Source organism: Eretmochelys imbricata, chromosome 2, assembly GCF_965152235.1.
Source record: "Eretmochelys imbricata isolate rEreImb1 chromosome 2, rEreImb1.hap1, whole genome shotgun sequence".
NCBI classification, from domain to species: Eukaryota; Metazoa; Chordata; order Testudines; family Cheloniidae; genus Eretmochelys; species Eretmochelys imbricata.
The window spans coordinates 25,711,219-25,734,849 of NC_135573.1; the positions used below are offsets into that span (position 1 = coordinate 25,711,219).

Consider the following 23,631-nt stretch of genomic DNA (forward strand, 5'->3'; position numbering starts at 1 on the left):
AGAATCTATTTATTCCTGTTGGTGTATTTATAAAGAAATATAACATACCTAAGTTGAGAGATGGATTACAATGTACTTCCTGCTTTAAGTTTTAGAAGATGTATTTAACCTCTTCCCTGGAAAGAGTGAGAGAGCTATGATAGAAGAGATTGAAGACTTATTCACCAGCCAGAGATTTTGCTATATCATAACCTCTGGATTTAGGTTAGTAGATTTTCATGATCTCCTTTATGGACCTAATAGGAGAGGCAAAATGATAACCTGAAATTGCTCACTCTTTTGGGCTGACAGTAATGGAAATTTCAAAACAACTTTTACAAGTTGTATCTGACAACACACATTTGTGAAAGTGCTGGAACAAACTGCATGATAATACCAAGAGACTCCACCCATAGTCACAACAGATAAAAACAGATATGACTTTATATCCGTTTTTACAGGGGAAAAATGTATTCAGCCTACTAGTGTAAAACCAAAAGGAGATGGAAAATATGTAAGTGAAAAGAGGTGCAGCACAAATGAGGATATATTGCAAAGTGGTCTTCATTCTGTAGATTCTGTTCTTTGCAGGTGTGAATGGGTGCAGCTGCATTGGCACTAGCAGAGACTTTTGTCCCATGTTAGTTCAAAATCACTTTGACATTAGCCAGTGTGAAATATTTACTGCTAAGTAGCTGCAAATTTTGTACATGTTCACTCTCCTTGACATAGTGAATGCAGGCCACTGTTACCATGGGTTGTAGAAAATATGAAATCTTTAAGAGAACACTTTAATAATTCTCTAGACTCTCTTTTGCAGGACATTTTAAATCATTGTAGTTCTGAATCTTCCCTTCTTGAACCCAAATTATTCTATATAAAAAAGAAATAGTTTGGCCTGGGAATCATATATCCAGTGTATATTGTGATTGAATTAAATATGTTTCAACCATATTGTTACACTGCAGAGGACATAACCCAGAAGGTTTGGGTTTACCAATGTATAAAATGTGAACTCAGTAATTCATTTTAGCTGTAGAGAGACCAGTTTTGCAGAAATATATCCAGAACATTAACTCTTTTTTACAAGTACGTGACAATTTTAACTGATAGCGATACTTAGTTAAACTCCAGCCCAGTGTAGCATAGATATGCTGTCGGAGAGAAGGGTGGAGGAGAGAAAATCTTGAAAGGGACAGAAATATTGTCAGGGGGGTGAAGCAGCAGATTGTGCTGACAGAGCTAAATAATATACACAAAGCAAGGAATGCATATTTGTATGAGCTCCGAACTAAATTGAAGCAGTTGGTGAGAATCAGTGTTAACAGCTAGCGTGATGTATGATCTGTTATTCATAGATTGGTTTTGTCTTTGTTCACACTAGAAAGCACTGCTGGTTTAATCATACGCATATAGTTAAAGTAAAAAGAAAAGGAGTACTTGCGGCACCTTAGAGACTAACCAATTTATTTGAGCATAAGCTTTCATGAGCTACAGCTCACTTCATCGGATGCATACTGTGGAAAGCGTAGAATCATAGAATATCAGGGTTGGAAGGGACCTCAGGAGGTCATCTAGTCCAACCCCCTGGTCAAAGCAGGACCAATCCCCAATTAAATCATCCCAGCCAGGGCTTTGTCAAGCCTGACCTTAAAAACTTCTAAGGAAGGAGATTCTACCACCTCCCTAGGTAACGCATTCCAGTGTTTCACCATCCTCCTAGTGAAAAAGTTTTTCCTAATATCCAACCTAAACCTCCCCCACTGCAACTTGAGACCATTACTCCTTGTCCTGTCCTCTTCTACCACTGAGAATAGTCTAGAACCATCCTCTCTGGAACCACCTCTCAGGTAGTTGAAAGCAGCTATCAAATCCCCCCTCATTCTTCTCTTCTGCAGACTAAACAATCCCAGTTCCCTCAGCCTCTCCTCATAAGTCATGTGTTCCAGACCCCTAATCATTTTTGTTGTCCTTCGCTGGACTCTCTCCAATTTATCCACATCCTTCTTGTAGTGTGGGGCCCAAAACTGGACACAGTACTCCAGATGAGGCCTCACCAATGTCGAATAGAGGGGGACGATCGCATCCCTCGATCTGCTCGCTATGCCCCTACTTATACACAGATCTTTTTATACAAACAAAGCATGAAAAAATACCTCCCCCCACCCCACTCTCCTGCTGGTAATAACTTATCTAAATTGATCACTCTCCTTACAATGTGTATGATAATCAAGTTGGGCCATTTCCAGGACAAATCCAGGTTTTCTCTCTCTTCCCCCCCCCCCCCCCCCACACACACACAAACCCACTCTCCTGTTGGTAATAGCTTATCTAAAGTGACCACTCTCCTTACAAAAAGAGTAAAGTAAAAAGAAAAGGAGTACTTGTGGCACCTTAGAGACTAACCAATTTATTTGAGCATAAGCTTTCGTGAGCTACAGCTCACTTCATCGGATGCTCGAAAGCTTATGCTCAAATAAATTGGTTAGTCTCTAAGGTGCCACAAGTACTCCTTTTCTTTTTGTGAATACAGACTAACATGGCTGTGACTCTGAAACTCTCCTTACAATGTGTGATACAAACCCACCTCGTGTGGATGCTGTTACGCCAGTACATCTTATTCTGGTTCATAGGTCTGATCATAATCCTGCAATTTTGTTATACATCTTTTTAAGTTCATGTACTAGATACATGAATCATTTTATTTTCTTTGTGTTTCTTTTCATGTTTCTTCCTGTCTTTATGTAGGAATATCTGTATATAATATTCCAAAAATAGTCGGTGAAATTGATCCATATTAACGTGTGGTTCTGCTCGGTAAAACTCATTGTGGGGTTTATTGTGTTTCACTAACTACATATCAAATTTGTTTAATTTACAAGTAAAATTATTATTTTTCCTAGCTTTCAGCTGTGTGAACTCAGCGTGGGACCTGAAATTCAACCTGGATTCTCGCCAGTAGTACCAGATATTCTGCAAGCCAAATTCTGTTCTCTGTTAAACCAGTGCATCCCAATTATCCCCAAACTCTGCCCTCATTGGCACAGGAAGTTGTACAGGGGGTCATGAAGATTAAAAATACCAGCTTGACGTTATGACAGGTTTCAGAGTAGCAGCTGTGTTAGTCTGTATCCGCAAAAAGAAAAGGAGTACTTGTGGCACCTTAGAGACTAACAAATTGCTCAAATAAATTTGTTAGTCTCTAAGGTGCCACAAGTACTCCTAATGTCAAGCTAAAAGAAAAGAAGCCCAGGTTGAGTTTAATGGACTGATGGATTTAACTAATAAGCTATACCACTTTTTACTTATAAATATAGCAAACTTGGTATGGACCCAATAAATCTGAAGCCCCATTAAGCCAGTTGAACAATCACTTTTATGAATAAAATATCACTTTGACTCTGATCCATCTATCTGGAGAAAGGGAAATGAATGGTTTGTTGGTTCAGAGTTCACTCCCTGCTTCAGAGGAAGAGGTGTAGTTTGTAATCTAGAGCACTAGCTAAGCAAAGAGGCATACTCTATGCGGAGTTGGCCTGGGAGAAAGAGAGCCAGGACCTGTAACATCTTGACATCTTCTTTAATAAGTTGTCTTCTGTCAACAGTAGGATCATGTGAAAATTAACAACACTGGCCTGAGTCTGTGAAAATTGCTCATTCAGTGACTTATCATATTGAATACAAAATAATGAAATCTGCACTAAGTAATACTTAGTATCAAAGTATCAAATGGACTAATTTATCAAATTCCTTGGTATGGCCGCAAAGTGTATACACTAGTCACCATTAAAAAGTTAACATTTGACTACAGCTGTAACTATTGAGGTATCTCTGTGGGTAAGTGCTGACCTTTTATGGTAAGCATTATGGAAAAGTGGCAGAATCTGGTCCTTTATGACTTAATTATTTATACAGGTTAAATTCTGAACAGGTAAGAGGAAGCGGTAGACTTGTGTGATACAAGGAACATGCAGAAAATCTTGCACTAGATATGATCCCTCCATGTAAACTTGAATAATTGATCCTCATATCCCTTGTACTTTTGCCACTAAGGAAGACTCCCAAATAGAATTATTTTGCTTCATTATATGAATTACATTAGAAACAAATGTGATACGTAGGGCTAAATACCATTTCTTTTCCTGTTCTGTCTTTCCAGTCTGGTACTGTGAAACTGACAAAACCAGTAGCTCTGTGGACACAGCAGGATGTCTGCAAGTGGTTGAAGAAACACTGCCCTAATCAGTATCAAATCTACAGTGAGTCATTCAAACAGCATGACATAACGGGTAAAGTATGCAGTATCAGAAGTATTTCACTTTTTTTGTTAAATTGCTTTTAACGCTGCACTTAAATAGGTACAAGTATACAGTAAGGACCTTTGGTAGTTAATTGTAAATTTGCAGCAGAATACACCAACTTGCTTCAACCTTAGTGAGCTGACTGTTCTCCATAACTCAGAAAAATAGATTTGGAAGGGATAATTCAATGGGGAAAAGGGAAGATGGGGATGAGTGTATGTATACTCTAAGAACTGGATCTTGCTAGATTGTCAATCCACACTCTTGTCAACTGGAGCTGATCGAAATCTGAAATTCTAATTCTGCAGGACATTTTGAAAAAAGTTTGCAAATCAGAATGAAGACTATATATTTCAAAATATTCCATGAGCAAAATTGAGTAACTTCTTTTCAACCTTATTGAAAAGTTATTTCAATGTGGCTGAAATGTTTCTTATATACTCAACTTATTATATATATTATAATGCAGTAAAGTCAAAACATTTGAACTATTATATTATGTTACGTCATGCTGTGATATAATAGTTGAAATGTTTGAGTTTTATGTTCTAAATCACAACTTTTCAAAAATTTTATAAACTGGCTTTGGAATTGCTATATGGAGGTCATGTTCCATCTTTGGCACCACCTTGTGGCGAGGTTGGGTGACAGGGCAACTCTGCCTTAATTTCCCTCTCTCTTTGATCGGTTGCCCACCTTCTAGCCTGCTTGTCAATTCCTTGGTATGGCTGCAGCCCATTGACCAAGTCACTGATTGATTATCTTTTGACCCTCTTGCATGTTTGGACTCCTAAAGTATTGGACTCTATGGCCCTAGATGAGGGGTACACACTCCCTGGGCCCTTTGGGTATGCTCAATTGTTCAAGGCCTTAATAAGCCCCTTTGCTGGGTTTGTTAGGGGAATCCAGGCCTGCCCACCTGGGTTTTAGGCCAACGACCCTGTACAAAATGGCTGGCTCCAAGCTTTCCCAACCTCTTATAGTTTCCCTGGCCTACTTTCTATCATGCCTCTGAGTTACACCCTGTGGTCACCCAGTTTCCTGGGCAGCTTTCCTGTTGCCACAGGCACCTGCTCTATGTGGGTCCTCAGCCTCATTGACACCCACCCCATTCTTCTGCTCTGCCCTTGTTTTATCTGTGCAACTATTGTGAGTCAGCCACAGCTGAGCAGGCAGTCAGTTTCCCCAGGAACCCTTTAGGCTGATACAGCATGGGATCTGTACACCTGTGACAGGTATTTTAATTGGTAATTGTTGGCTTGGTAATTGGTTTTCTAATTAGTTTGGTAACTGGTACTTGGTTTCCTCAATTGTAATTGTTGTTCAAATGGATAATTGATATTTGGTGTAGTCATTGGTTTGGTAACTGGTAATTTCCTATTATAATTGGTGAAATATCAAATATTAAACTGAAAATACCTGAGCAGCCAGGAATTTAGCTGGGGAGCTGCCTACTTCCTGTGGAACATTTCAATTTGGTTGAATCAGCATTTTCCCACTGAAAACTGTTCCATCAGAAAATTTTCAACCAGCTCTGTTGTCCACATTTTAGAAGTTTTCAGGGACAATTCTCCAAATAAATAGTTTTCTGAGATGAGCAAGTTCCTAGGCACCAAAACCACCGCAATTTTAAACTGAAACTGGCTGGTTTTATGCTTCCCCCCCCCCCCCAAAGATTGTTTGTTTATTTTTATGATATTTGATCAATTAAAAGTAATAAATGATCATTAAAATGAATGTTAATAAAAATTATTCAATTTGAATGGGGTTAGGGCATGTGGCTTGAATGGGTCCCTGGGACCAAGGGCTGGGCTTTGCAGCAAGGGTGGGGACTAAGGGTGGGCAGCCAGGGAGATAGCAGGAGCTTTACTACTCAGCCCCGCTGGCGACCTCTTTGTCTCCTGCTTTGTCCATCCAACCAATTTTAAAGATCAGCAGCTGAGTCAGAGTCCCACAGATTCTCTGAAGTCCATCTGAGAGTGACTGCTCTCTAATGAACCAGAGCAGTTTGACAGAAAGCAGCTCCCTCCATAGCAGAACTGCAAGTTTTGACAATTTGGGCTTCAATTTTTACCTCTTCTGATCTCCTTGTTACTTAAATGTGTTAGGACAAGATGGTTGCAGTCAAGTTGTTAGAGATTGGGAGCTTGCAACTCCACTAGAGGCAGATGCCTCCTGTAACTTCAGTAAACGGAAGTAGCTGGTGTCTCTGAGCAGTTCCCTTCGTTGTATTCCATAGACAACTATTTGACTATGAAGAATAAAGGAAATAATGATGTGTTTAATTGTAACATTTCAAAATTTGCTTGTATGAGAGAAGTTATAAAAATGTGTATGTGAAATATGGACTTTGTGGGGACTGTGGTTGATTAGCTAGGGGAACACCTACCTCCCTAGGACAGATAAGATAAGAAAATAAGATAAGACAGAAAATATCATATTGCCCCTATTTAAATCCATGGTATGCCCACATCTTGAGTACTGCATGCAGATGTGGTCGCCCCATCTCAAAAAAGTTGCATTGGAATTGGAAAAAGTTCCACTTTCCTGAACAAAAATGATTAGGGGTATGGAACAGCTTCCATATGAGGAGAAATTAGAAAGACTGGGATTTTTCAGCTTGGAAAAGAGAAGACTAAGGGGGGGATATGATAGACGTCTATAAAATCACGACTGGTGTAGAGAAAGTAAATAAGAAAGTGGTATTTACTCCTTCTCATAACACAAGAACTAGGGGTCACCAAATTAATAGGCAACAAGTTTAAAACAAACAAAATTAAGTATTTCTTCACACAAGGCACAGTCAACCTGTGGAACTCTCTTTTCCAGAGGATGTTTTGAAAGCCAAGACTATAACAGAGTTCAAAAAAGAAAGGTCCATCAATGGCTATTAGCCAGGATGGGGAGGGATGGTGTTCCTAGCCTCTGCTTGCCAGAAGCTGGGAATGAGCGAGGATCACTTGATGATTACCTGCTCTGTTCATTTCCTCTGGGGCACCTGACATTGGCCACTGTCGGAAGGGAGGATACTGCTCTGACCCAGTATGGCCATTCTTATGTTATGTTCTCCCTGCCCCCAGTATGCTGCCCCCTAACCCCCGAAAAAGAGGGGTGAGTAATGACTGTCGAAGCAAAATTTCACTGAGGGGGCATTTGAGAGTTTTTTTTCTGCAAAAGTCGGTAATTTATTTTCTAAAATGTTACATGGAAAATTCAGTTGTTCTCTGGAGTGTTATAATGCCAGATTGGGGACCTCCAAGTGCAAATCCCAACTGAGCCTTCGCTATGGAGTTGCTACCAGTCCCTCATAATATGGGCATGTCCATCAATGTATATTTGTGTATAGCTATAGTTTAAAAAAATAAAACACTGTTATAAAGATGTGGTCAGTTACACTTTGACCACTTTACTTTTATGTTCTATTTTCTCTACCTATTGCTGCCTTTTTTTGGGTGCAAGCAGTCCCTGAGGATGTTGAAATGCAAACAAAAAACTATCTTTATTGTCCTTACACATTTACATGGGAACACATTAATTGCAGATTTTATAAAACCTTGGGCCTGACTCTCCATTGTCCAGCACCTGTGTTGTCATTTACACCAAGGTACAGGGAATGTAAAATGCTGCTGTTCTGATTGGGTAGCCTTTTACGCCCACTTCACATTGATGTAAATCACAACACAAGGTGCAGGGGCAATGGAGGAGCAGGCCATTGTTTTTATAAAATACTGTGGGGAGGGGCTTTTCTTCTTGTTACCCTTCTGTTACAGAGCCTGAACCTACACGACTGAAGACAGTAGGAGTTTTGGCTTGCATTGACTTTAAAGGGAGCAGGACTGGGTCCAGGGTGAATAAAGAACAACTATCTTTGGGAAAAACTATCAGCGTGGTGACAGCATAATAAGGAATATGCCTAAATAACTGCTTGTTAATGTGTTTTATATTTTTAAGAAACCTTCCATCATCTCTTGTTTTTTTACACAGAGCCCCTGAAGTGTGCTAATGTCTCTCTTCGGAGCAAGAATCTTTAATGCTATGATCATTAAACAAACCTCATTCTGTCAAAGTAATACACAAGAGGCACGTAAGCCCAACTGAAATAATTTGATAAGGAGGCACTTGAAAGGACACAAGCCTTTTATTTATTTATTTTTTTATTTAAGGTTTTAAAGAAGAAATGAACAGGAGTCAATATAATAATATTTTTAGAGACTAGAACATATACATATGTGCAAAAATGTAGCTGCTGCAAATCACCTCTTAAACTCTGTCTAATTCTATAATATTAAATAGAGGCTGGTGCTGCCTAGATGCTGCCTTCCGCTATCGTAAAATACACATACAAATCTGGTTCTTGAATATGAACAGATTTAACTTGTCCACTTGACTGCCAAATGCGAGGGGTTTATCATATCCATGTGATCCCAAGATTAAGTAACACATTTCTGGAAGGATGGTCTTCTGGTTAAGGTACTGGACTGGAATTCAGAGAATGCCCAGCTCTGCTTTAGACTTCACTTATGAGCTTGGGCACGACACTTAAGATATGTCTACACTGAAGTTAGACACCTTTAGCTGACCTGTACCAGCTGACTTGGGCTTGTGGGGCTTGGGCTAAGAAGCTGTTTAATTGTGGTGTAGATTTCAGAGTAACAGCTGTGTTAGTCTGTATTCGCAAAAAGAAAAGGAGTACTTGTGGCACCTTAGAGACTAACCAATTTATTTGAGCATGAGCTTTCGTGAGCTACAACTCACTTCATCGGATGCATACCGTGGAAACTGCACAAGACATTATATACACACAGAGACCATGAAACAATACCTCCTTGATGATCACTTTAGATAAGCTATTACCAGCAGGACAGTGGGGTGGGAGGAGGTATTGTTGTTTCATGGTCTGTGTGTGTATATAATGTCTTCTGCAGTTTCCACGGTATGCATCCGATGAAGTGAGCTGTAGCTCACGAAAGCTCATGCTCAAATAAATTGGTTAGTCTCTAAGGTGCCACAAGTACTCCTTTTCTTTTTGTGGTGTAGATGTTTGGTAGAGCCTTGTGTGGATACAAATTTATATCCATGGATGCGGATATCCGCAGATATAAATTGGTATCCGTGGAACTGCAGGGCTCTCCTGGGAACCGCAGTGATGAAAGGAGCAGAACATGGGGCCGCCGCTCCAAGGAGCCAGCACCCCACACTGGCAGCTCCTCCCGCATGGCTGTACACCTCAGCTCTGCTCACTGGGGCGGGCACCAGGCCCATCAGCAGCTGTCCCTCCTCCCTAAATGAGGCCATTTGGGGCCCAGTAGCTCGCTTCCGCCAGACTACTTCAGGGCCCATCAAGACCTTCTGAAGCAGATAGCAGCTAACCTGAGGCTGGAGATTGAGACACTTAAGGAAACCTCCCACAGCCTAATTGACATTCTGGCTGCACAGCTCCCTCCAAAGTGGCCTTACCCATTAATGAGGCTGTAATGGGTCTTGTCAAGGCCCTCTGGCAAACTCCTTCTTCTCTGCCCCACACCTCAAAGAGGGCAGAAAAAAATATGTGCCAGCAAGTGGGTTCAAGTACCTGTACTCGCACCCTTCCCTCCAGGGTCCCTTATTATGTCGGCAGCCAACAAGAGGAACAGGCAGGGCCATGTAAGCGCTACCCCCAAACAAAAAGACGCAAAAACCCCTAGATTCAACGGGTAACCTTTAACTGCGTATCACCAACCAGCAAACTTTGGTGGTGGGTTACGTTTACAATCTGTGGAACTCCTTGGACAAGTTCAAAGACACTCTGCCGCAAGATTTCAGTCAAGAATTTGCTGCCCTCTTGGAGGAGGGTAAGGATATGGCCAGGACACCTCTCCAGGCAGCTCTGGATGCAGCCAATGCAGCAGCGAGGACAATGGCCTCTGCTGTCACCATGAGGTGTTTTTCTTGCTCCAGTCCTCAGGACTTCCTCACAAGGTTCAACAATCCATCCAGGAACTTCCCATTGAAAGCTTCTCACTGTTTTCAGAGTAGACAGAAACAAAGTTTCATGGCCTGAAGAATTCTAGAGCCCACCCTCAGGACATTGGGCCTCTCAGCTTCATCTGCTTCCAGGAAGCACTTCAAGCCCCTATAACTACCTAATTTCTCGATGCTGCCTCCGATACAGGAGCTCTACAAAAGGAAAGGAAGAGGTTACAAATGGTGCCGGCCACTCCCATCCACCTCAACCTTCCAGCTGTGGCCTCATAGGTAGTCCGGTGGGCCCAAGCAGACCTTTGTAGAGGTACCTGAGGATGCTGTACCAATTCCTGCTTCAGATCCTGCCTCTCTTTTATTTTTGGACCGTCCCACATAACATCGGACCACTGGGTGCTAAGTACAGTGAAAATGGGCTATACCTTTCAGTCTTTATTCACCCCTCCCTCTCACACATCATCCCTGTGTCTCTTCAGGGACTCTTCTCATGAGCAACTCCTTGCCCATGGGGACTATGAAAGAGGTTCCTGAAGACTTGAGAGGAGAAGGGGATCTACTCCCAATATTTCTTAATCTTGAAAGCCAGTAGGGGCCTCCGGCCCATTCTTGACCTGTGTCAACTCAACAGATATCTCCAGAAACTGAGGTTCCACATGGTCTCCCTGGCCTTCCTCATTCCCTCCCTGGCCCCAGGGGACTGGTATGCTGCCCTTGACTTAAAGGACGCATACTTTCACATTTCTGTCTTCCGTGGGCACAGAAGATTTCTCAGATTTATTGTGACTCAGTGGCACCACCAGTTCACCCCTTGTCCCTTCAGTCTGTCTGCAGCCCCTCAGGTTTTCACAAAGTGTATGGCTGCAAATGGTGGTAGTAATGGCCTTCCTCAGATGGTGAGGAGTCCAGGTCTACCTGTACCTCAATGACTGGCTGGCTGATCAAAGGTCAGTAAGAAACTCATGTGCAGAACAGCATCAGCATGGTCCAAGCCACCTCCTGGGCGCTGGACTTGTTGATAAACGAGAAAAGTCGATTCTTATTCCAGTTCAGAGAATAGAATGTATTAGGGCAATGCTTGACTTGACCCAGGCCAGAGCCTTCTTTCCAGAATTCAGACCATGTCAGACCTGATACCCAAGATCAAGGTACACCCAATTACAACTGCCCGAGTTTGCCTCAAATTTCTGAGGCACATGGCCGTATGTACTTACATGGTTCAGCATGCAAAGCTGTGTCTCAGGCCTCTCCAGCTGTGGTTAGCACCGGTTTACTCCCCAAACAGACACCACTCGGACTTGGTGCTCACTGTTTCTTCCTTGGTCCTCGCATCCCTGGACTGGTGGAAGGACTCAAGGTCAGTAATGATGGGGTTACCCATTGTCGCCCCACGGCCATCAGTGTCCCTAGTCTTGGATGCATCAGACCTTGCTTGGGGAGCTCACCTTGACTGCCTCAGGACTCTGGGCCTATGGTCCCAAGAAAAACTATCCCTGCACATAAATGTTAGGGAACTCATGGCTGTTGGCTTAGCCTACCAAGTGTTCCTCCCTCAGATCTCAGGCAAGGTGGTGCAACTTCTCATAGACAATACCGTGGCCATGTTCCATATCGACAAACAAGGAGGTGCTTGATGATCCTCTGCCCTATTTCAGGAAGCCATCCATCTATGGGACTTCAGCATGAAGCACTCCATCCACCTGGAGGCATCACATCTTCCAGGAGCCTGGAATGCACTGACAGATCACCTCAGTAGGTCCTTTTCCTCTCACCACGAGTTGTCCCTTCACCCGGAAATCATCAGGTTCATCTTCCAAAGGTGGGGGGTCTCCTCGGGTAGACCTGTTCACCACCGAGCAGCTCAGGAAGTGCCGTCAGTTTTGCTCACTGCACAGGCACCGTTCGGGCTCCCTCTCTATCTCCTTCCTGCTCCCATAGTCAGGGCCCCTGCTTTGTTTTTCCTTCAGTCCCTCTGGTTCACAAGGTCATCCTGAAAATCAAGTGGGACAAGGCAAGAGTTATTCTTATAGCCCTGGCATTGCCACACCTACACTGGTTTGGCACACTACTGAATCTCAATAACATCCCCTCTTCTGCTCCGTCCAGACCTGATCTCACAAGGTCATGGCCAGTTGCTCCACCCAAACCTTACCTCCCTTCACCTGACGGCATGAATGTTACATGGCTGAACCCAGAGGAGCAGGCATCTTCAGAGCAAGTTCGACAGGTCTTGCTAGGTAGTAGGAAACCGTCCACTAGGGCTACCTACCTGGCCAAATGGAAACGCTTCTCATAGAATCATAGAATATCAGGGTTGGAAGGGACTCCTGAAGGTCATCTAGTCCAACCCCCTGCTCGAAGCAGGACCAATTCCCAGTTAAATCATCCCAGCCAGGGCTTTGTCAAGCCTGACCTTAAAAATTTCTAAGGAAGGAGATTCCACCACCTCCCTAGGCAACGCATTCCAGTGTTTCACCACCCTCTTAATGAAAAAGTTTTTCCTAATATCCAATCTAAACCTCCCCCACTGCAACTTGAGACCATTACTCCTCGTTCTGTCATCTGCTACCATTGAGAACAGTCTAGAGCCATCCTCTTTGGAACCCCCTTTCAGGTAGTTGAAAGCAGCTATCAAATCCCCCCTCATTCTTCTCTTCTGCAGGCTAAACAATCCCAGCTCCCTCAGCCTCTCATAAGTCATGTGTTCTAGACCCCTAATCATTTTTGTTGCCCTTCGCTGGACTCTCTCCAATTTATCCACATCCTTCTTGTAGTGTGGGGCCCAAAACTGGACACAGTACTCCAGATGAGGCCTCACCAATGTCGAATAGAGGGGGACGATCACGTCCCTCGATCTGCTCGCTATGCCCCTACTTATACATCCCAAAATGCCATTGGCCTTCTTGGCAACAAGGGCACACTGCTGACTCATATCCAGCTTCTCGTCCACTGTCACCCCTAGGTCCTTTTCCGCAGAACTGCTGCCTAGCCATTCGGTCCCTAGTCTGTAGCGGTGCATTGGATTCTTCCGTCCTAAGTGCAGGACCCTGCACTTATCCTTATTGAACCTCATCAGATTTCTTTTGGCCCAATCCTCCAATTTGTCTAGGTCCTTCTGTATCCCATCCCTCCCCTCCAGCGTATCTACCACTCCTCCCAGTTTAGTATCGTCCGCAAATTTGCTGAGAGTGCAATCCACACCATCCTCCAGATCATTTATGAAGATATTGAACAAAACCGGCCCCAGGACCGACCCCTGGGGCACTCCACTTGACACCGGCTGCCAACTAGACATGGAGCCATTGATCACTACCCGTTGAGCCCGACAATCTAGCCAGCTTTCTACCCACCTTATAGTGCATTCATCCAGCCCATACTTCCTTAACTTGCTGACAAGAATACTGTGGGAGACCGTGTCAAAAGCTTTGCTAAAGTCAAGAAACAATACATCCACTGCTTTCCCTTCATCCACAGAACCAGTAATCTCATGATAAAAGGCTTCTGGATATGGACATCTCAGTGAGGTCTCTCTCTGGTTCATTCTTCCCTGCAGGCTATCTTGGACTACTTGTTTTATCTAAAGTAGCAAGGTCTGGCCCTTGTATCTATCAAGGTGCACTTAGCAGCAATCTTGGGCTTCCACCTGCCAGTGAAGAGCAGCTCAGTGTTCTCCCATGAGATGATGGTCTGATTACTCAAGTGTCTAGAGAGACTCTACCCTCAGGTCCATGAGCCAGTCCCTCCACAGAACTTAAACCTAGTCCTGTCAAAGCTCATGGGCCCTCTGCTCTAACCGCTAATGTCATGCCCTCCACTGCTCTCTTGGAAGGTCATCTGTCTGGTGGCGATCACCTCAGCCAGAGGTGTCTTTGAAATCAGGGTCTTTACATCAGAACTACTATACATACTATTCTTCAAGGTCAAGGTCCAACTGCACCCCCACCTGGCCTTCCTGCCAAAGGTGGCTTCGCAATTCCCTAACAAACAGGCTATTTTCCTTCCCAATCTTCCCGAAGCCTCAGAAGAACTTGAGGAGTGGCAGTTTCACTCATTGGATGTTAGGTGTGCCCTCGCTTTCTATATTGAAAAGACTAAACCATTTCACAAATCCATGCAACTCTCTTTTTGTAGCAATAGCAGAAAAGATGAAAGGGCATCCAGCATCAACCCAGAGGATCTCATCCTGGATAACCACATATATTTGAGCTTGCTATGAGCAGGCAAATGTCCAGCTATCGTCCATCCTAACTGCTCACTCCATGAGAGCTCAGGCCTCTTCAGCAGCATTCCTCATGCAAGTGCCAATCCAAGACATCTGCAGGGCTGCAACTTGGTCATCGGTGCATACCTTCGCATCCCACTATACCATCCCCCAACAGGCTCAAGACAATGCCAGGTTCTGAAGAGTAGTGTTGCAGTCAGCATAGAATCATATAATTGTAGGACTGGAAGGGACCTCAAGAGGTCATCTAGTTCAGTCCCCTGTGCTCGTGGCAGGACTAAGTATTATCTAGACCATGCCTGACAGGTGTTTGCCTAACCTACTCTTAAAAATCTCTGATGGAGATTCTACAACCTCCCTAAGCAGCTTGTTCCAGTGCTTAACCACCCTGACACTTAAGTTTTTCCTAATGTCCAATTGAAATTGCTCTTGCTGCAATTTAAGCCCATTGCTTCTTTTCCTATCCTCAGAAGCTAAGACCATCAGTTTTTTTCCCTCTTCTTTGTAACAATCTTTTATGTGCTTGAAAACTGTTATGTCCCCTCCCAGTCTTTTCTTCTCCAGACTAAACAAACCCAATTTTTTCAATCTTCCCTCATAGGTCATGTTTTCTAGACCCTTTTGTTGCTCTTCTCTGGACTTTCTCCAATTTGTCCACATCTTTCCTGAAATGTGATGTCCAGAACTGGACAAAATGCTCCAGTTGAGGCCTAATCAGCACAGAGTAGAGCAGAAGAATTACTTCTTGTGTCTTGCTTACAACACTCCTGGTCATACATCCCAAAATGATGTTTGCTTTTTTTGCGAGTGTTACACTGTTGACTCATATTTAGCTTGTGATCCACTATGACCCTAGATCCCTTTCCACAGTACTCCTTCCTTGGCAGTCATTTCCCATTTTGTATGTGTGCAACTGAGTTTTCCTTCCTAAGTGGAGTATTTTGCATTTGTCCTTATTGAATTTTATTCTGTTTACTTCAGATCATTTCTACAGTTTTGTCCAGATCATTTAAATCTGATAAAGTTTTAATCCTATCCTCCAAAGCACTTGCAACCCCTCCCATTTTGGTATCATCTGCACACTTTATAAGTATACTCTCTATGCCTTATCTAAATCATTGATTTAGGGAACAGAACTGGACCCAGAACTGATCACCCCACTTAATATGCCCTTCCAGTTTGCCTGTGAACCACTAACTACTTTCTGAGAACAGTTTTCCAACCAGTTATGCACCCTCCTTATAGTAGCTCCATCTAGGTTGTTTTCCCTTAGTTTGTTTGAGAAGGTTATGTTAGACCATATCAAAAGCTTTACGAAAGTCAAGATATACCACATCCACCGTTTTTTCCCCATCCACAAGACTTGTTATCCTGTCAAAGAAAGCTATTCAGTTGGTTTGACACAATTTGTCCTTTACAAATCCATGCTGACTGTTACTTATCTTGTAGGTATTCACAAATTGATTGCTTAATTATTTGCTCCATTACCTTTCCATGTCCATGAACTCCGAGCCCACCTCCTAAGGTATTGCTTGTGAGTTATCTAACATGGAATGGACATGAGCAAACACATGAAGAAAAAAGTGTTACTGACCTTCTGTAGCTGCTGTTCTTTGAGATGTGGTGTTCATGTCCATTCCATGACCCACCCTCCTGCCCCTCTGTCGGAGTTATCTGGCAAGAAAGAACTGAGAGGGTATGTGGCTGGCAGTGCCCCTTATACCGGTACATGAGCCCACTAGGATACCACTGAGGGAAAAATCTCCAGAAATTTGCATGTGGTGCACACACACCTAACATGGAATGGATGTGAGCAACACATCTCAAACAACAACAGTTACAGAAGACTTGGAGCCTGCTAAAGTTACATGTAGACTCTTAGAAGCATGTTATTCTCTTATTTTACTTGTAACCATTTTCTGTTTCTATTATCTCTGCTCAGTATCACTTAAGTCTCTGTTCTTTTATTAATAAACTTATTCTTGTTTTATTTTAATTTCATCTCAGTGATGCTCTACTACAGTGAGGGGTGCATTCTCAGTGAAGCCAATGATTTGATGTATATTCTGTCTCTCTGGAGTCAGCAGAGTTCACAGGGACTGGATGCTGCAGAGGCACGCTCTTCCAGGGGGTCTGCGAACTGGGGGCACCAAGAGTTACCTGCAAGGCAAGGAAGGGACTGGCAGGGTCTCCGAGGGTTGATTGGGCTAACAGACTGCAGTGTCAGGGAGCAGAGACGCGGTTTAGCCGCAGCAAGTTTCTCTCACTGAGGCAGAGGGTTAAGAAGGTGACTTACAGTTCTGGACATCTGAGAAAGTGTCACATAGATGAAAGATGTGTGTAAGAGCCAGGTATCATTAAGACCCATATAGGATCAAAGAGATTCCTGTTCATATTAGTGCTGTTGATTAATAGCAGTTAACTCATGCGATTACCTCAAAAAAAAATTAATCGTGATTAATCTCCATTTTAACCACACTGTTAAACAGTATAATACCAATTTAAATGTGTTAAATATTTTTGGATGTTTTTCTACATTTTCAAATATATCAATTTCAATTACAACACAGAATACATAGTGTATGGTTTTCAGAGTAGCAGCCGTGTTAGTCTGTATTCACAAAAAGAAAAGGAGTACTTGTGGCACCTTAGAGACTAACACATTTATTTTGTGAGCTATTTTATTAGAAATATTTGCACTGTAAAAATGATAAAAGAAAGTCTTTTTCAGTTCACCTCATACAGGTACTGTAGTGCAATCTCTTTATCGTGAAAGCGCAACTTACAAATGTAGGTTTTTTTGTTACATAACTGCACTCAACATTAAAACAATGTAAAACTTCAGAGCCTACAAGTCCACTCAGTCCCACTTCTTGTTCAGCCAATCACGAAGACAAACAAGTTTGTTTATATTGCTGCCAGCTTCTTATTTACAATGTCACCTGAAAGTGAGAACAGGCGTTCGCATGGCACTTTTATAGCCAGCATTGCAAGATATTTACAAGCCAGATGTGCTAAAGGTTCATATGCTTCTTCATGCTTTGACCATCGTTCCAGAGGACATGCTTCCATGCTGATGATGCTCGTTAAAAAAATGTGTTAATTAAATTTATGACTGAGCTTCTTGGGGGAGAATTGTATGTCCCGTGCTCTGTGTTTTACCTGCATTCTGCCATATATTTCATGTTATAGCAGTCTCGGATGATGACCCAGCATCTTGTTCATTTTAAGAACACTTCACTGCAGATTTCACAAAATGCAAAGAAGGTACCAATGTGAGATTTCTAAAGACAGATACAGCACTCAACCCAAGTTTTAGAACCTGAAGTGCCTTCCAAAACCTGAGAGGGAAGAGGTGTGGAACATGCTTTCAGAAGTCTTAAAAGAGCAACACTCCGATGACGAAACTACAGAACCCAAACCACCAAAAAAGAAAATCAACCTTCTGCTGGTGGCATCTGACTCAGATAATGAAAATGAACATGCATCAGTCCGCATCGTCTTCAATCAATCGTTATCAAGCAGAACCCATCGTCAGCACAGACGGCATGTCCCCTGGAATGGTGGTTGAAGCATGACGGGACATATACATCTTTAGCGCATCTGGCACGTAAATATCTTGCAATGCCAGCTACAACAGTGCTATGGCTGTTCAAACTTTCAGGTGACATTGTAAAGAAGAAGCAGGCAGCATTATCTCCTGCAAATGTAAACAAACTTGTTTGAGCAATTGGCTGAACAAGAAGTAGGGCTGGGTGGATTTACAGGCTCTAAACTTCTATATTATTTTATTTTTGAATGCAGTTTTGTTGTACATAATTCTACATTTGTAAGTTCAACTTTCATGATAAAGAGATTGCACTACAGTACTTGTATTAGGTGAATTGAAAAATACTATCTTGGATTTTTTACAGTTCAAATACTTGTAATCAAAAATAAAGTAAGCCCTGTACACTTTGTATTCTGTGTTCTAATTGAAATAAACATATTTGAAAGTATAGAAAACATCCAAAATATATTTAAATAAATGGTATTCTATTATTTAACAGTGCGATTAATTGTGTTTAATTTTTTTAATTGCTTGACAGTCCTAGTTCACATATTTGTTTGGGTTGGAAGGGACTGATCTACCTGCGTATTCAAACAACACTCTGTATCCTGCTGTCTGAGCTTTTCCATACTATTTGACCATTACTGGGTCATCTGTAAACTTCCCCCCTACTTCTGTCACCTTCACTCTGGCAAGGATTGACTTCCATTATCCATGTATCTTTTCTAATAGATGAGTGTTATATGCAGTTGAGTAGCTTTAGTAACATCAATTCTACAAAATCCCTTGCTAGCTTGTTACGTAGCCAAACTGGTCTTACACATTTTCTCTCATTTAACCTCCTATGTTTTTGCTGCAGATCAAATCCCTTACTTCTTCTTTTGACCTTGAGACTGATGATTGGATTCTGTCTTTTTTAACAAGATTATTTATTAAGCACCCAAAAAGTGCTAAGTTCTTTCTATGCATTAAAAATAGAAATGGTTCCTGCCCTAGGGACCATGAAGGTAGCAGGAGCTAGAAGTATCAGGGACCCCAGAGACTCTGTTCTTCTACATGCAGACATGACCTAAGAGAATGGGGGGGGGGGGAGGGGGGAAGAGAGCATTATGCGGGAAAAGCTACAGTGGTCACAGATACAGGAGAATGAGTTGAATGTTCGAGTGTCCTGAGAGTGTTTTTAATATGCATCCAAAGTGAATGCAATTAGGTGTTTTGAATGGGGTAGAGGGAGGGATTGAAGGGAATGGTAGGGAAGAGACGAGTTAATATAAGGAAAAGCATAAGGAACATGTTGAGAAAAGCAGTGAGGAGGAAAGAAAGGATTGATAGGAGGGTAGAGAGAAACATGGAGGGTAGAGAGAGAGAGGCCAACAGCAGAGGGACTGTGAGGGAAGAAGTAGGGACAAACAATCAGCAAATCAAGTTCAATTTGTGGGGTCAATCATGTGAAAACAAGGCCAAGTTGTGCAGTGTAGGCCCAGACAACAAAGGGCTTTAGGGATCTCGAGGCCCCACCAGTGCAACTCCTATTGCTACCATCTGTCTTTCCCCTCCAAAGCTTGAGACTTCCTCTTCTAATTGACCTGGCTGGGAAGGGAGGGCCACAAGGGCTACTTGTGTCCCCAGAGAGAGGGTAAGTTCCATGAAACTACAGGTCAGGAGAGAGGGCCAGCTTGAGTTTCTATCATTTTTAGACTATTACAAAACTGAAGGAGAGCAGCTATAAAATCTCCCCTGTAGGGTTGCCAGTTCAAATCTGGCCCAGATTGGTTATGACCGCATTGTTAATACCAAATGATTCTATAACATTTTAGTGGTCTGAGTCCAGTTTCAAGTGGGATGTGCCCATCAAAACCTCCGCTACCCCTGTGTAAACCTAGATTCCAGGTCAGAGTTTAGGTGCATTAGTGGAGGAGTGTGTGAAATCTTATGCTGCCACAGTCCACACTAAAACTTGTTTCTCTTTGTAGAAAATACAACTTAAAAAACAATTTCTATGCTGGACATGTCCCTTTGATCTTTTCTCGTGGATTTCTCATTTTTCCAAACCTGTGGCTGTTGTTGCATTCCTCTGTTGTAGCTCTCTTATGTGTCTTGGAATACAAAATTTTCTGGGTATGCACAGGAGAAAAAGAGAAGCAGAGAGTGGTTTTAATAACAAACCAACCAACCCACATTCTACTCAGACCTGACAGTGTTCCAGATAAAAAAAACCCACCAGTGCCAAGTTCCGTTGAATAATTTATCTGGCTCATTTTGCACACGGTAGGCCTCTTAATACACCCAAATACAGCATTTCCCTCCCTGTCAACACCTCTGGTTTGGTGGAGATTACATAGACGTGTCTTCAGTTTAGCAATATCTGTATAATCCCCTCCCCCCCGCCCTCCCCCCACACACACATCCATCTCCTTCTCTATAGTGAAAAGTCAAACCATAACTTCCCCTGTCCTTTGTGCATTTGCTCTGCTGTATTCATGAAGTCTTGGCCAGAGCAACTGTTCTGTATGGTGGGCTGTTGATTCGATGTAGACTGCTTCCATCTGGTGGTAAAGTCACTGTTTCTTTCTGAAAGGAGCTTTCAGTTTACTGCCTGGATAAGATCAGTCTTATTTGCAACATTCCCTCTGGGACTATGATGCTAGTGTTGGAACATGAGGACCAAAGAGTTTCCTCTGTTTTGTGTTCCCCAGTTGGAGGCTGCTCAAAGTTTTTCATAACGTGGAACACGTCCGAGAGTGATTGTCTTTTGGGTCATCAACCTACCTACTTGCATAATCTGTGGCAACTATTGCTTTTTTAAAATTATTTTGTATTTATTTTTTTTTTACATGGAAGAGGAATATTAGCAAAAGTATGTAATGTAACGTTATTTTAGTGTAATTTAGACGCTGGAAACTGGAAGGAGAGCGTTGCAATACCTTGTGACTAGCCAGGAAGTCTGGTTGAAAATTTTCTGTTGAAACTGTTCTTGACTAAATGGAATTTTTCACAAAAAGTTTGTGCCTCGTGCCCCCATTCACTTTCATAGACTGGGCTCCCCACGTGGTCTACATCTGCTGTGATGCGCTGTGGCCCGGGACTCCTATTACGTACCACTTCACCTCATGAAGAGGGGAGGAGACCATGGTGTCTCATGGGAGATGTAGTCTGATCAGGAAGTCCAGCCTAAAGAGAAGAATGGGAGCATGAGACAACCAAACTACAACTCCATTCAGCACTGCAGTAGCATTTTCAAATAAAAAAAGATTTGCAACTTTTAATTTTTCAGCTAAATTTTTTATTTATTTATTTACTTGAATTTCCCGCAGAACCCCCTTCCTTCCATTTTCCAGCTATCACTACTAGTGGATCATCAGTAAGCAGATCATGAGTGGGGGAATGATGCCGTAGGTGCAATTGAGAGATCTATTCAGTCTCACCAGATGGGAGGGGGAATGGGTCCAGTCCACAAGTAAGCCAGTGGGAAATGCCTGAGCCTTTCATTTGTTAAAAGATTTACTTTACTTAGGGAGGTGTTATCAACCCTCAAACGTGTTATGTTCAGCTCTTGCACAAAAAATCATCTCTTGCAATGAATGTTCGAATGTCAGTCATTAGTATTCTAATGTCGATTATTGCCCTGCCTCTAACCTAACCTTTTTTGAGAAATGTCCATGAGGGTATGTCTACACTGCCATTTAAAAACCTGCAGCAGGCCTGCGCCAGCTGACTCAGGCTTGCGGGGCTCAAGCTAAGGGGCTGCTTAATTGTAGTGTAGACATTAGGACTCGGTCTGGAGCCCAGGCTCTAGGACCCTATGAGGTGGGGGAGGGTCCCTGAGCTTGGGCTGTAGCCTGAGCCTGAACATCTATACCAGAATTGAAGAGCCCCTTAGTCCAAGCCCAAGTAAGCTGGCATGGGCCAGCCACAGGTATCTACTTGCAATGTAGGTATAGAGTAAGACAGTGGTGGCAGGCCAAATACACCTCCATTTGATACCTGTCAACTCCTTGGACCCCAACCTGTTGGGCTTTAGACCTAGAGTCAGCATAGGAACATTATTGTTCACAGTGATGTTTAATCATCTCTGGCCATTGGGCAGAGGACAGATGTCCTTCCTGAGAGTTGATCTTTGAGCTGCCTTTATAATCATTAATCACGCAACATTACTTGAAACAACTTGGGACATGGCAGGAAGGAACAGATGATTATGAAGTGATTTTACCCTTTCCTTTCAGAGATCCTAGAGGGTGGCATTTTGAAGCTGCTGTTTCCCCCTCTGTTTCCCCCTCTTCAATCCTTCAAGATTCCATTTTTTTCACTCCTCTTGTTCAGTTAAAGGGGAGCCAATGAGAGTGATTCTGGAAGCTTCCGGCTTCACTATCGCTCATATGTTGCTACTCCTCTGTATGTCTCCTCACCAGGCTCAGAGTGAATGGTTTCTTTGCTTCTCCATTGTCAGGGAAATGAAACCAAGTGGCTGAGGCGGGGTATGATGGAAATAATACTGGTTGAAAGGGGGATACATTGTGTGGAAGAAATGGAATCTGTAATAGCACCCTCAGCTGAGGAAGTCTGACGGCCTACTTTGGAATTGATTCACAATTTGTGTCTGACTAGACTCACCATTACTCTGATTCCACATTACAGTAGTGGACACTTGGACTAATGGCCAATTCACTTATGAGTAAGGTGCATGCAAGGTGTTGGTTACTCTCTACAAAGTTTTAAATGGTCTAGATCCCAGTTACCTCAGAGGTTAACTCTTTTCTACTTCATCACTATGTGTATGATTAGCAAGATAAGCTAAGGTAGGAAGGTTATTCTGAGTAGCAGGTGTTGCCTGTAGCATTGAGTCCTACTATTTAGACTGGAATGTATGACTCATTTCTTTATCTGCTACCTGCAGGTCTGGAATACCTTGTCATTTAGCCCATGGCTAAATTTTCCTAATTCTTTATTTTAAAATGTGTGTTTCTGTAGGAGAAAAGTAGAAGGCCCTCTCAATTTGCGGAAGCAGTTATGTGGACTTATTCCTCCATGTGTAATATGCCCAGATACCATGAGGCAAGGGGGAATTAATTCTTTATAAATGCATTTTCCTGGGGTTTTCTACTCACTGCTGGGAGCCTCCTTGTGTCTGCATCTGGGGATTAGCTCTTGACGAGCCTGATGCCCCTTTCTTCAGTTGCTTGCCCTGTCTCTCTCCGTCTCTCTTTCTCTGGACTTTCTCTCCCCCTTCATGGCTCGGCCTTCCGTCCAGGTCACTATAGTTTTCTCCTTCTGGGGTATCAAAGTCTACTGGACTGGCTGACCCGGTGTCGTACCCAGCAGTCCTCCATTTCAAGGCAATGCCACTTCCCCAGTGGCAGGTAAGGGAACCAAGCCCAGTCATGACTCCGGGTTCCGGCTCAGGGACCCTTTAATCCGCAGCCAAAGTCTGTACCATCCCAATGTCTGCTGCTATTTCCCTTGGCCTTTTCTTACTTTACCTCTATCAGGGTTCCGCTCCCCACTCCTCTGGTATCCCTCCCTTCAGGGCCGGTATCCCAGGGCTTCTCCTCTCCCGCTGCCTTTCCCTCTCTTAAGCCCAGCGAGCGACTGCAGGCTTCAATATGGCAGCCCCTTGGTTTTCT

At 42.9% G+C, this 23,631-nt stretch overlaps 1 protein-coding gene across 1 annotated transcript in view; it reads left to right on the top strand.

The window, feature by feature from the left end:
* The window catches only part of SAMD12 (sterile alpha motif domain containing 12), a 232,017-nt gene that overhangs the window by 63,168 nt on the left and 145,218 nt on the right, over window positions 1-23,631 (top strand). The window contains exon 3 of the mRNA XM_077808846.1: window positions 4,139-4,268. Coding sequence (XP_077664972.1) covers window positions 4,139-4,268 — 130 coding nt within the window. The remainder of the gene's footprint in view (window positions 1-4,138; window positions 4,269-23,631) is intronic.